Source organism: Prinia subflava, chromosome 5 (assembly GCF_021018805.1).
Source record: "Prinia subflava isolate CZ2003 ecotype Zambia chromosome 5, Cam_Psub_1.2, whole genome shotgun sequence".
NCBI lineage: Eukaryota > Metazoa > Chordata > Aves > Passeriformes > Cisticolidae > Prinia > Prinia subflava.
Genome location: NC_086251.1, coordinates 27,205,991 through 27,219,012, shown reverse-complemented (window position 1 = coordinate 27,219,012; position 13,022 = coordinate 27,205,991). Strand labels below are relative to the sequence as shown.

Sequence of the window (13,022 nt, the reverse complement as noted above, 5' to 3'; positions counted from 1 at the left end):
TGGATCAAACCTAGCCCCCATCAAAGAGCTCTATCTCTCAAGACTCTGCTCACCTGGATAATTGCGGCAACCTCCAGCTGAGCAGCCTCTCACCCAGCGTCCTTCATTGACTGACACAGTCCAGGTCTGGAATTTATCCACTTCCAGAGTATCAGGGGTGAGGTTACAGATCTCAAGCTTTGTGAAGTGCCTCATGAAATCTTGAAATGATATCCTGGAGGAATTGAGGAGAAATTGAACCCAAATGCATTTACATGGTTGGCAGTTGTCTGAAAGACCCTGGGAGGTGGAGGATGGTGACCAACAGCACTGTCAGTACTGGGACAAGTTTGCAGTGGGAGTGCCATGTTTTCCAAATGCTTTTGGTCTGCTGGTTGCTCAGTTACCACAGATACAGCTCCAAACTCAGGGAAACTGAGCTGAGAGGATGGTATGTAGGAAAGGTGATGTAGAGCTTGTGGAAGTGTAGCATAATTAGAAAGACTGTGCTGATGGCACTGAATAATCCCTGGTGGAAGAATGAGAGGATTACAGAGCAGGGCTTATTGGGAATATGAAGGGGAGCAGGATCACTGCAATGGTTTTAGTGGATTTGTAGTAGTGCAATGTCATTCATTTTTGCTATGATTGAATATTTCCTAGAGAAGCACTGGTTTTAGACTGATGCTCTCACCAGAACTCCCCATCCTCCATGACCTTGTGCTGCAGGCGGATTTTCTCTGCTTCATTAACAGAGTCCCACTCCTCTGACCTTTAAAGGAGTAAACAAGTTAGCTTAGGATTTGCGATACAGTTTTCATTAGTTTCAACACTTTAGCCTCACAGAGTGAAAAATCAAGAGTCATCTTGTTACCTTCACATAATTTTTTCTTTGTAAGCCTTGCAACTATTTGTTCTCAATGCTATCCTCTTCTCCACATGCCCAAATAAAAGAAGCAATTGTCCTACTTCTCTCTGCCTTCCTGTTAGAATTCCTCTTAATAGCTCTGAAACATCTGCTAAACTGTTAATTTTATTTAGCTTGAAGAAAAAGCTGTTTGCAGATTATTGTTGCTGGCATACCTATTGAAATTTCTTCAAGGAAAACACTGACATCTTGCTTTGTTCAGTTCTTTCATAACGTAAAAAATCTTTCTACTGTCACATCTTGTTTTGAAAATGGACAGTAAAATTAGATTTAATGCATCATTAGACTGGGTTCTGTCTTATTTTGCATTTATTAAAGCCTCTTTAACATCTTATTAGGTACTCTTTTCTTTTTTACAGCTTCAGTTGTAAAAATTCAACTTCAAAATTATGACAAAGACAATTCAGATAGCTCATTACTGAATATTAGGATTATTCAAAAGCTGCATAAAGGCAAATAACTTCTCAACATTTTTTTTTCAAATCATGTGAAGATCTGTTTTACTCACCTGTCACTCCAGGCTCCATTCCATTCCACTTGGCCCCAGGGGTTTCTCAGCCTTACCAGACGTATTTTCTCCCCTTTAAATACTGTCTAATAGAAAAAAAGAATGCAATAAGAATAGACTGAGGGTAGGTTCAAAAGAAAATATTCTGCCTGTCACCACACCCTTCAGTGATGGTTCTTTTCTGGGCCATCCCCCAGCCTGCTCTTCTTGGGGTGACTGTGGGACAGCTGTAAGACCAGGAGGTAGCTGCCTGTGGCCACCTTTGCCCAAGTGGGCATTTCCCCAGCAAGCCCAAACTTGGATAGGTTTCTTTGTCCACAAGGCTTTTACTCGTTTGAATATAATTTTGATTCCTTGGCTCATCACTCGTTTCGCTTTCCGTGCCTCCCGTGGCTTTGCCGCCGTGCGTGGGGCCAGCCCAGCGGCAGCGGCTGCGCACCGCTGGAGCGGAGAGGGCACGTACCTCCTCCACGGCAGTCACGGAGTAGGCGTGGCCCTTGACCAGCCCGCAGGACATCCGTGTCTCGTACTGCATCGGCACTATGGTCTGTGGGACAGAGAGAAAATCCCGTGGGACTCGCGCAAAGCTCAGCTGCCACCCAGGGCTTTCGGAGGAAGGGTGACAGCCTTCAGGTGACAGGATCTTTTGCCTTGTTCTCCTCTTTGTGTTTGCCAAGGGGGTCAAGCTAAGCACCCATAGAATTCATGGTGATGGTTAGAAAGGAGTGAACTGTGAACTAAAAATGGAAAAAGTTGATAATATCGATTGGGAAGGACATTTTCTGGTGTCTTTTTCCCTTTTTTGTAGGCTACTGCTGTTTGCGCTTGGAACACGGCAGGATATAGCATGCTTAATCAAATAATTAGCTTTTTGTATTAGATGGTCTCTTGGAAGCCTAGAAGGCCTTTTCTATGATAGTATGTTCTTGTATAGCTCAGTAAGGTCATTACACATAAACTGGTTAAACATCAGAGCAAATCAACACCTAGAATACTTTCATCTTTCCATGTGGTTGCAATCTTATCACAATGACATTTAAACACCCTATTTAATACACTGTTCTTGCTAACTGACACTATTTTATTTCATCTAACTTTCAGGAAGGGCATAACCGTGTTGCTCAGGTGTAAACACTTTTGCTGTCTAGTCATCAGCTTTTAGTGTGTCTGATGGATTTTTACTTGTTTATCTTGAGATCTGGAACTGGGAGCAAGATGTAGATGCACACAGCCTGCTGTACTTGTGCAAGAGATCTCCAGTATTGGTGAGAGGGGCAGACCCTGCCACGTACACATGGACCACGAGCAAAACTTCCCCTCCTTTGTGTCTGTTGCTGAGAGTTGCCTGCAAGGTCCTGTCAGTAATTCTGCCACTCCTTCTTGACACATCTGATGGCACGAAAAAGGCAGGGCTGGATCCTGGGAGAGAATTAGTAAAGTCACACAGAAATGTTCTCAGCTTGCACAGGGAGGATCTCGTCCAAATATTTCCTGAATGTTGCAATTGTTCTCCATTATTTCACTTCAGCACCTATTTGGTCTCTTTTCCCTTGATTCTGTTTTCATAGTATAATGTCATACCTATTTCCTTTTTTCTTCAATTCTTCTCATGTTGTTGCCATCATTACTTTTCAGAACCCCTTTCTCTTCTTTCTGTTCAAGAACATTGACCTCTGGTGCCCTGGACAACTTCTCAAAGTGCAGGTTTTGGAAGTATTTAATCTGCCTCTTTCTGTCAGAGTCCTGATTATTTTTCCTGGTGATGGCTCAGGAATATGCAATGACCAGCAGCACAACAGCTGCTGGGACAAGAAGTATAGAAAAACTTTTGCAATCTTTTTTTAATAGACAGTCACTGAGGAGGAAATTCTCCCCCCAGACATGGGTGGTTTGGGCAGTCATGCTTGCAAAACAAGATAATCATACTGGTCTTTCCCAAAGAATGACACCATTTCAGTCTTTTAGGAAGAACTAAATATGGATGTCAAAAGAGAAAAGTCAGCTATTTCAACTGTAAATGCAGAAGGAAGTTTGCACAACCAAAAGTTTTGAGTGATGTAACTGTGGAGGATTTTTCTTCGGTGTTTTTTTGTTTGGTTGGTTGGGGTTTTTTTTTTTGTTGTTGTTTTTCTCCCACACTTCCCCACACCTCTGTAAAAATGAGAGATGTAATTTCATTGTCATGAAAATGCAGCTCCCTAAAGGGCAAAGTATGACAGCTGCCTGACAGAGAAGGCAGCAAAATGTCCCTCTACAGATTTGAAAGCTTCTAAGTTGTCCAGTAGGGTGTTTTTTTTTTTTTCTTAAAGGGTTTTAACATCCCTCTATTTTGCTAGATACTTATGTGGATATGCTGGAGTTACTTTGTATTTCATCACATATGTAAAACTCAGCACGTTTTTCCTTTTCCTTGTTAGGAATTTTTAATGAGGGCTTTGTTGGCAGCAATCAAAAAAGAGCATCCCTAGAGCAGGCTCTCCTCCATTAAAGAGTAGAGCACTCTGTCTCAAAATAAGTTCACAAAGAGCTTTTTTGCCTGGACCAAGAACTGTGCAGAGCTTGTTTTTCTTTCTTTGACGTTCCATGCACACTCAAGGATCATGTTCTATTCTAGTATTTTAATTTTTTCATTCTCTCCATCCTATTCAAGCAAGAGACTTGAAATCCACAAATAAATTCTTGTTCTGCAAATTATGAGGCTGTGTCACAAGGCAACAGCCTCAGTATCACTGAAGCCTCTAGTATCAGTAATTGTGTTGGAAAGCACTGAAGCCTTTTTAACACACATGTCAAACAGCATCCATAAGAACATTTCATTAGTGTTATTCTGTGAAACCAAAAAAGGATTTAAAAGCATAGGTGATATGTTTCTCTAATTGTCTGTAGATAAAAGCCTTCCGAAGTCAACTGCTAAGGAGACATACCCAGGCTGGCCTCTCCTCCATCCCCTGGTAGTCCACAGTGGACTGAGTCATCTGTGCGTTTTCTTGATTCTTCACCATGCGAGCAATCAGTTCCCCGATGTTGCTCCGAGGAGCTGATCCATAGGAAAAGCCTAGGTCATCCTGGCACAGAGAATGGGAGAAAAGTATCATGGAGGAAATGAGTGGTGAAAGATAGCCTTGATTACTTCTCTTTTCCCTCATGTCCGTACTTACCTACAGTGGTAAATAGCACTGTATGTTCTCCCACCTTTACTGAAATATGGTACTCCATAGAGTATTAATTTTTTAACTTTTAATTTTACCACAATAAGTAAAGACAGGCTGAAGCCATGTTGACAATAAAATGTTAATTTGCACACTTAACATCTTTGACATGAAGATTTGTGTCTTAACAGAGCTGCAGCATCCTCATAATAACCTCATTTCACTGGGTTAGCGTCTTGAGGGGGAAGGGGTGCTGGTTTTGCTGATTGTACCTGTTCTTTCCACTTCCATGTTCTATTCTGTTTATTTCCCTTTTGGTACTCACTGTTTGCTAATGGCTGGTCTCTAGGGGGGATTAGTCCATCTCCTAGAAATGGATGTTTTCTATGTGGCCTGAACGGAGCAGTTCCAAAGGTGGTATATATTTGGTTACGAATGGAGAGGTCCCTCTCCTCTGTCATTTCTTATCTGCAAAGTTCATATGGACTCACATCAATGGAACTGGCCATGAGGGATCCTCTGTCAATGGCATGTTTCATGATTTTATAGATATCTTTAGGGGCATCTTTTATCTCGTAGAACTCTGTGACTCCTCCGGTGAAGTCCTCCATGGCTTCAGTGGTGTTGCCTCCCTTCAAAGCTTCATATGACCCATGGAGTCTTGAAAAAAGACAAAGATTCTTTTACACAGGTATAGATACCTACCTATATATTTATATCCATCTTGTGTGTGCTACATAACTACAGCTATGTAAACACACATACTGAAACCCCACAAACCATCTGTCTGGTAACTCACAAGTTAAAAGTTCTAAAACATGGCACCTCCACACATACGAAAAAAGAAAGATATGCTGAAAACCAAATGTAGATTTCTGAATGAGTAGCAAGACTTCTTAACCCGCCCCAACTCCAAGGCATGTGAAAAGGCATCGGTGTATTCAGGTATGTTCTCTGTGTGCTTCTGCATGCTGTAGGCAGTGGTGTAAGCTCCGCCCCAGGCAGAGCCTTGCCGGGAGCTGGCGCAGCCCCGCGGTTTGCTTTACTTTGCATAGGCCTTTTCCAGGAGGGCGCTCCAGAACTCGTTGCGCTGGGAGGACTTGGTAAAGACCAGCTGGTTGTTGTAGGTGGGCAAGCAGTCATCGATAACGACATCCACCCAGTCTCCATAGCGCCAGAACTGCTCAAAGGCAAACAGAAAAAATCAAAACTGGATTGACTTGGTGCAGGGAGGGGAAACCTGGCTGAAAACTCAGGCTGAGAGAGGAGAAATGTGGAAATTGACTGCTTTGTAATGTGCCTACAGCTGATGGCTACTGTGAGGGAGGCAGCTGTACTGAATTCCCCCGGGCAAAAAGGTTCCTTAAGAGAACCAAAGGAAATGTGGAAAGCAGTCAATCTTTTCCAAATAAGAAGTTCTTCGATAACTTGTTTTGACAGACCTGCTATTTGTGGGCCTAAAAATAGCTGCTCTTGCCATGTGGCCGTGTGTCTGTGCTGGCTGTAGTGCTGCATCTGAGCAGTGAGGGAGGACCAGGCACCTGTTGTTATTCCTTACACCCAGGACACTGCAATCTGCAAATGCTTCCTTGGTGGGTTAATGCTCCCTAATTGCTTTTATTGGCTGGCCCTTCTGTGACTGCCCTGATGGAAGAGTTGGGGGTAAGGAAATTCAATCCCTTTTCCTCCCTGCTGTCACTCATGTTTCCAAAGGGTGAGAAAGAGGGAAGAGCATGCCAAGAGCTGAGCCTTGGGTAAATACATATGTTTACTACTAGACAGAGAGACTCACCTGGAAGTGAAAGATGCCAGCATAGTTTTGTATAAAGGACTGGTCATGAGGTATGACTCTACAGAGTAGTTTTTTATTCAGTGTCAAGCAAGCAATGGCAGCCAGAAACCAGCAGTTACCTATAAATGAGCAGAGGCAGCAGACAAAATGAAGGGAGAGGGCAACTAGAATCAAAGGGAAAACCTGAGATACTGCAAAGTGATATGTCAATTCTCAGCAGAGCATGATTCTCCATGTGTTCTGTGGTACTTTAGCACTTTATCTATTTGTACTCTAGAAATGCTCATGGGCATTGTTCATGCCTGGGTACACACAGGCTAAACAGATAATACTCCCCATACTTTAGAAAAGCTGAAAATCTGATGAGCACTGTTACCTGCATTAAGACTTCCCTGTGTCATGGGAATCTTTCACTAAAAGTTCTTGCCTAGATTGCTACTAAGCAGATGTCAACAATTTGCTACTGAGCAAAGGAATCAGAGGATTTCAGGTATCACCTTGGAAACAAAAGACTATGACATTAGAGCTAAACCATGATGCAAACTTTAAAAAGTGCAGAGTTGAAGTAAGAATTTCATACCTAATTCTCCTTGGCAGATATCTGTTCTGTTGGCTCCACCAATAATAAACCGTGGATTCTCACAGATTTCCTGCAAAAGAGAAACAGATGGATGAGCAGGAAAAACGTACATTATGATGCCTGTTTAGCACAGAAGTAAAGGCAGTTGAGAACATTTTCCTATAGGATAACTTGTATCAAAACCTCTCCCACAGTTTTCATCTACAGAGTTTCACTATGAAAATGTTTTGGAATCTGGATGTTCCAGACTCCATTCAGAGTTTTCTCTATGCATCTACAGGATCTAATATTAAGCCTGGGGTGCTCCCTCTGTGTTGTAATGTGACAGCACATTGAAATGAGAAGAATCAGGGAAATTGTTTTTTCTGCACAGTAATGAAAAAAAACAGAACATTGAAGGAGACAGGAGAGCAAGTAGATGAAAAAACCATCAAAGGACCAGACTAAATTATTTTAAAATGATCTTATGTCCAATTTGCAGTGACTGGTATGTTGGGGCATTAAAAGGGTTGAAGAATGCATTTCATTGGGAATGAACTCCAGCATTTTTCCTTCTTAAAATTAAAGGATCAGATGTTTAATTACCAGAAATAATCAGTTGCTGCCTAACAGATTTTATTCTTTTCCTCATGTTGCAGCATTTAATCGACAATGCTGCATTCAAAAATGTGTACAGATATCATCTGTCTCTGAGAACAGGAAGATTCTTTTGTCCTGCACATTGCACAATGTATTGGGTTTGTCGGTATTTATACTAGAACAGAATGGGTACAAGATGCTCTACAGGCATAAATAATTAAGACTTTTCTCCAGGGAGGGAAAGTAAAATGCAGCAAGTGAGGTGGGACTTTTGCAGGCTTACATAGCCCTTTTCTATAATGGACAAAGACTGCAGTGTAGAGGAAAACCAAGGAAAGTAGTGGCTATAACCTGTCCTACAGAGTGAAAAATGTCTCTGCTTTATCCTGTCATACTCAAATATGTGGTATGGAGAGGAATAAGAAGACACAACTTCTGGATGCATCTCTTGTGAGGGTAAGGAAACAAAGATATTACAGCCTGAAGGGCACTGTCCTGAGCAGCTGCAAATTGGGAAGAAGACAAAGTACACTCCAAGAGCCCAATCTATTGAAAGATTAAGAAGGGTAGGAAGGAGGCAGAACAAACAATTGACAATTGCTTGTATGGCAGTGCACACGGGCAGTTGATGCTACCCCAATAGTCTAAAGCTTTTTACTCATATCATCAGGGTAGCCCTGGGCTTTCCTGGGCTCAAGTTTCAGGTCTAGTAGTTTCACTTGGCTCCAACACACTTTTTTCCTACTTCACAGTTATCAGAAGAGTTGCTTTGATGTGAGTATTTGGATTAGTCATATAGCCAGACAGAGAGACCAACATCCGTCACCCTCCCTACCACTAACCCCTGCAGGCACTTAATTTTCATTGAGGGAAGGAATGTAGGGATTGTCCTGTTATTCTGGGCCTTGGTCAGCTATTGGGTTCCACTTCTGTCAAAGCAGATGTTTGAGATGCCTTCATGCTTTTCTCCACTCACGTGCTTTATTGAAAATATTCTTCCTCACATTGCTGTGGTGCTCTGCTGAAAACTAGTCTGAGATGCCAGGTTTTTGGTTTTTTTTTTCCAACTCTATTATTGTACTTTGGCTTGATCTTGCTCTTATTGTAACTATCTTTGAAATCCAGCATGCTGTGTTTTAGTTGAAAGTAGGAGAAAGTAGGTGCCACCTAGGTGTTTCCAAATATTAAATGTACAGCGATGTGTTACTCAGAGCCATTTATTGCATCTTGGAGTCATTTGTTTCATAGGATGCTTGGTAAAGGAATGAGAGAATCATGCAATTGTCATATGGCCTGGTGTAGCTATGACAGAAATGCTTTTCTTGCATTTCTTTATGGGGCCCAGGTGTGTACAGCACACTGTGGATATAATTTTAGTTTGTATTTCCCTAGTTCATCTCCAGCTGTGCTAGTTGTGCTGAGTACAGCTGAAGTTGCAGAGAAAGGTATCAAGTTCTTCCAAGGCTGAAGTACTCAGTCAGCAGAGCAAGATGACCTGGTGTCCAAGATGCAGGTGGCAGGTCTGTCCTTACAGTCTTCCTTGCTGAGTAAGGGATTGCTCTTCCTAGCTCAAGTTATCTCAGAGAATCCCAACAGGCTGCACTTCACTGAGGCAATGGTTCATCTTTTAAAAGAGCCCCCTCTGATGTGAATGCCTCAGACTTGCTTGGTACTATCCAAAGGACCTTTGTGTTGCACTGGATTGACCCAGTTCAGACTGTAATTTTGTTACAAAGAGTCAGTTACACCAAAGAAAACAAAGAATCCCAGGAAAAACGTAGTAGTGGTGCATGCTGCTTTCTGGAAAGAGATTACTTACGAGTCAGTTGGAAGGGAGCATGGAAAATGCAAAGGCAGCATGCAACTAAAAATGGCATTGACCTTTGTTATATTTTCTTTAACTTTTCTTCTGTATCAGGAAGAAATCTGCCAGTCAGCTGATACAGCTGCAGCAAAAGGCATTCCTTCCTTTAAAAACTGCTGTTAATAAACTATGGCATTCTAAGTAAATTCCCTAAACTGATCCTATCAAACAGAGGATGGAACTTTTCCAGCCTAAGATGATTTGTAGCCTCATTGTCTCTTGGTCTCTAGTGGTCTAGACCATGCTTTTAAAAGGCTGTGCTGCACACTTCAAGGCACAGCTCAGTGTCAGACACCAAACTGGTTTTAGATCTTCTGAGCTGGGTTATCTTAATCTGAAAGTTGTGTCTTGATGGCACTAATGGCCATCTTGGCTTTGTGGTATGACCTGCACAGGCCCTCTTTTTGTGATTAATAAATTCAAACAGCTTCACATGTGTGCAGTAGATGATCTGACTGATTAATTTTCATTCCAAGCAAAATCCAAGAGTTTATTGACGTGATTTTTTTTGTATTCATTATGAAAAGAAAGCTCCTCCTGGTGATCTTCTGGCTATGGAGAGGATCACCATAGGAAAGTCATTGAATTTGGTGGTTGATGCTGTGACTTGGCTGTGAGCAAGGAGAATGACAATGGTGCATTTGAAAGCACAGTGTTACAGTAGAGCCTTCCTATAAATACCCTCGAGTCATTAGATCCAAACAGGACTGCAGCAGGACCTCTCAGTATTCTGTGTCATTTTATAACACCAACTTTTTCTTAGTTCTCAAAGATCAGTGGCCTCATCCTTGCTCTCAGCTGTGAGAAATTCCCACAGGCAACATAGTTGTGAGAGGCACAGCCAGTCAATGAGCTGGATATAACCCGTTACAGGTGTAGAGAGCTCTTTGGGCTTCTCTTACCTGCTGTGGGTGAGTGAACAATTTAGTATTTTGCATTAACTGAGGGGGTTTAATTTTCCCTCTATGTATCTAAACCATGGTCCTGCATACTCTGAACAAAAACACTGGAGGGAGGGATCCTGCAGTCTTTACTCAGGGAAACTTTCAGGGCTCTGGCTTGGCTTTTGTCTGAATTGAGAATTAGGTCTTCTCTGTGCGTGCATGTCGTGGCGTGGCAGTCACTGGCTGGGTAGAATTACAAAGGCCTTTTGGCTGTCCCCATGCCAGGGCTGCCAGCTGCCCTGCCCGGCACCTGTCCTTCTGTGGGTAAGGGACAAGGCCAGCCCTCATGCGTTCACTGCCCTCGCAGCAGAAGAGGACAAGCATTTCGGGAGGTGGCAGAGGAGGACCTGACCTCTGGCTAGAGGGGCTTTGATACAAATTGATGAGGTATCACGTCTAAGGTGACTCAGGAAGCCAGAGAGTCAGGAATAGGTTGCGTATTTCCCAGCCCTCTGTTTGAGTGGGATCATAGAGCACACTGATCCCTTATTTATTTGCTGTGTCTGGAGGTATGCGGCACATAAAATGCCACAGGGAAAGGATCTAGACTGGTCAGCATTAGGATATTCCCTCAGGACCTCTGAGCTATGAGGTATTATTTTTTTTTAGAGTACATTATCAAATATTATTTGACCCGAATTTCAAAGTGATCAAAATTACCACTTTATAAGAGTGTATTTTATAAGCTAGTTTATGTGTTTGAGGGGAAAAAAAAAAGCCATTGCAATTTAACAAGAACAGAAGTTGTCCATACCTTTACAGACTATTACAAAACACAGCCTGTGCAATTGAGTTTATGTGGTGCTTTAACCTCTTAGCAAAATACTCTCTAACCCAGAATTAATCCTTCATATTCGACTTCATAAAGTCTTGGCTTGTGTCAAAAAACCCACATAGCTTTGGGTTTGACGTTTACGTTGTATTTTAAATTTTACATGGTCTGTAGCATGTTGCTGTATTCATGTTGCAGCCTGTGGCTGCTACATGAGTAAGTCCAAACTTAGATATTCATGAGTGACTTAAAGAAATGTCTTTGGAATTAAGACCCTGGTCTGAACCTTTCCAATAACAAAGGCTTGACCTCTGCCTGCACAGTTCTGTAGGACAAGTCTGAGGTTACATTGTGCATTTCTTTTGTTTTGATGCTTTCTAATATGACACTTGCAGTCTGTATGCTGCAGGGTGCTGGCACTCGTCCACTGTACTGCACTCCACGTTGCTCAAGTTGTTGTGACAGAGGCACGTGGCCTTCCTCCACGTCTGTAACAGCCACCCACAAGAGCTAGTGGTCTTCTGCTATTCAGTTACACTCCTGTGGTCAGTTTTATGTGTCACCACTAACTTTGCCACTGAAGCACAGGTTTGGGATCAGGGGAAGTGTGGCAAATATAAAAGAAGTGGCCAAAAACTGCCAGAGAGAAGGAGCTGTGGAGGCTCCTCAGAGCAACACTCCCACTGTCAGACAGGGGACGGCAGGGGCCAAGGCACTGTCCCAGGGGCTGCCTTGCTGCAGGGGAGCAGCTGCCCAGTAGGTATGGCAGGGAAAAAGTGTAACTCCTCCTGAAGTAGGAGGGAGAATCAACTGGGAACTGAGGTATTAGCCCTCTGCCAGTGAGAGAGACAGAGAAAAAAATGATGAAAAAGATGAGGAAGGCTGCCTGAGGAATACCCTCAAAACAGAAAAATGAATAGGATTACTAGCCAAGAGTCTTCCTAGTGATTAGAGTACCCACATTCATGGTAAGTGGGATAAGCAGTGCAGAGAACAACTGACTAAAAGCATGTTTCAGACCATAACCTGTCCTTTTATTTCCACAACGTTTAAGTGAAACAAGGTTAGTGTTAAAAAAATTAAGCCTCAGCAAACCCAGTAACTTGTTGCAGAATAAGGAGCGTTTTTCTTTGGTAGTTTCAGACAAGAAAATCCCAGGCAAACCATGCTAGAAGAAAATTAAATTCCCCATATCTCTTTCTAAATATTTCATTCGATCTATCTTGTTGTTGTTTCATTCTGTGTTATTGTAGTTCACTCATTATATGCACATTGCCTAAGCTTTCACGGCCCTAGCTAGTTATCTCCCAAGAGAGCTCTAAGGAAATATATTTCCAGTTTATTCCACCTGCCTCTCCAACACACAATTTCTGCAAAAATGTAAGCTCAGGGTGGATACTTCAATTTACAGAAAAAGTTAACCAGCAAACATGTTACTTACACTTGGTCTTTTCCATTCAAACTTGACGGGGCTTTTCTGGCTGTAGAAAAGGGACGACTCATTTGGTGGGAAATCAGGATCCTCATAGAGAATGTTTTTCTCCAGGCACTTCTTGTGAAGCTCCTCGTAGGTCTTCTCCTTTATGCTGATAATGGGCTGGTTGCGACTTATAATGGCAGAATAAATCCCCCCTGTGCCCCCTCCTGCCCCCTCCGTAGTGCCAGTAGTGGTGCTGGGGACTGACCCAGCAGCTGTTTGCTGAGCCACCGCTGCATTTATGGCGGTCGGCATGGGAAAGAGGCTCACAGCAAATGCTGAAACACAGCAGGATCTTGCAAACTGGAAGGAAGTTTCAGAACAGAGGAAGTTGCTGTGCAAACACCGTCTTTTCTGTCCGTTGGAAGCCTTCTAGTCAAATTTACAAGCCAGAAAATTCCATGTGGTTTTGCATCCTCTTAAAGGAAGTATTTTGTCATCAGAAATCAG

General features: G+C 42.6%; 1 protein-coding gene and 1 long non-coding RNA gene across 4 annotated transcripts in view; one reads left to right on the top strand and one right to left on the bottom strand.

The window, feature by feature from the left end:
- The window catches only part of CAPN3 (calpain 3), a 28,886-nt gene extending 15,904 nt beyond the window's left edge, over positions 1 to 12,982 (bottom strand). The window contains exons 1-10 of the mRNA XM_063398614.1: positions 12,537 to 12,982; positions 6,937 to 7,006; positions 6,357 to 6,475; positions 5,611 to 5,744; positions 5,056 to 5,224; positions 4,340 to 4,480; positions 1,879 to 1,962; positions 1,416 to 1,501; positions 674 to 751; positions 54 to 214 (exon numbers count right to left, since the gene is read on the bottom strand). Coding sequence (XP_063254684.1) covers positions 54 to 214; positions 674 to 751; positions 1,416 to 1,501; positions 1,879 to 1,962; positions 4,340 to 4,480; positions 5,056 to 5,224; positions 5,611 to 5,744; positions 6,357 to 6,475; positions 6,937 to 7,006; positions 12,537 to 12,827 — 1,333 coding nt within the window. The 5' untranslated portion in view covers positions 12,828 to 12,982. The remainder of the gene's footprint in view (positions 1 to 53; positions 215 to 673; positions 752 to 1,415; positions 1,502 to 1,878; positions 1,963 to 4,339; positions 4,481 to 5,055; positions 5,225 to 5,610; positions 5,745 to 6,356; positions 6,476 to 6,936; positions 7,007 to 12,536) is intronic.
- The window catches only part of LOC134551248 (uncharacterized), a 45,377-nt gene that overhangs the window by 11,588 nt on the left and 20,767 nt on the right, over positions 1 to 13,022 (top strand). The gene's annotated exons all lie outside the window — the stretch shown is intronic.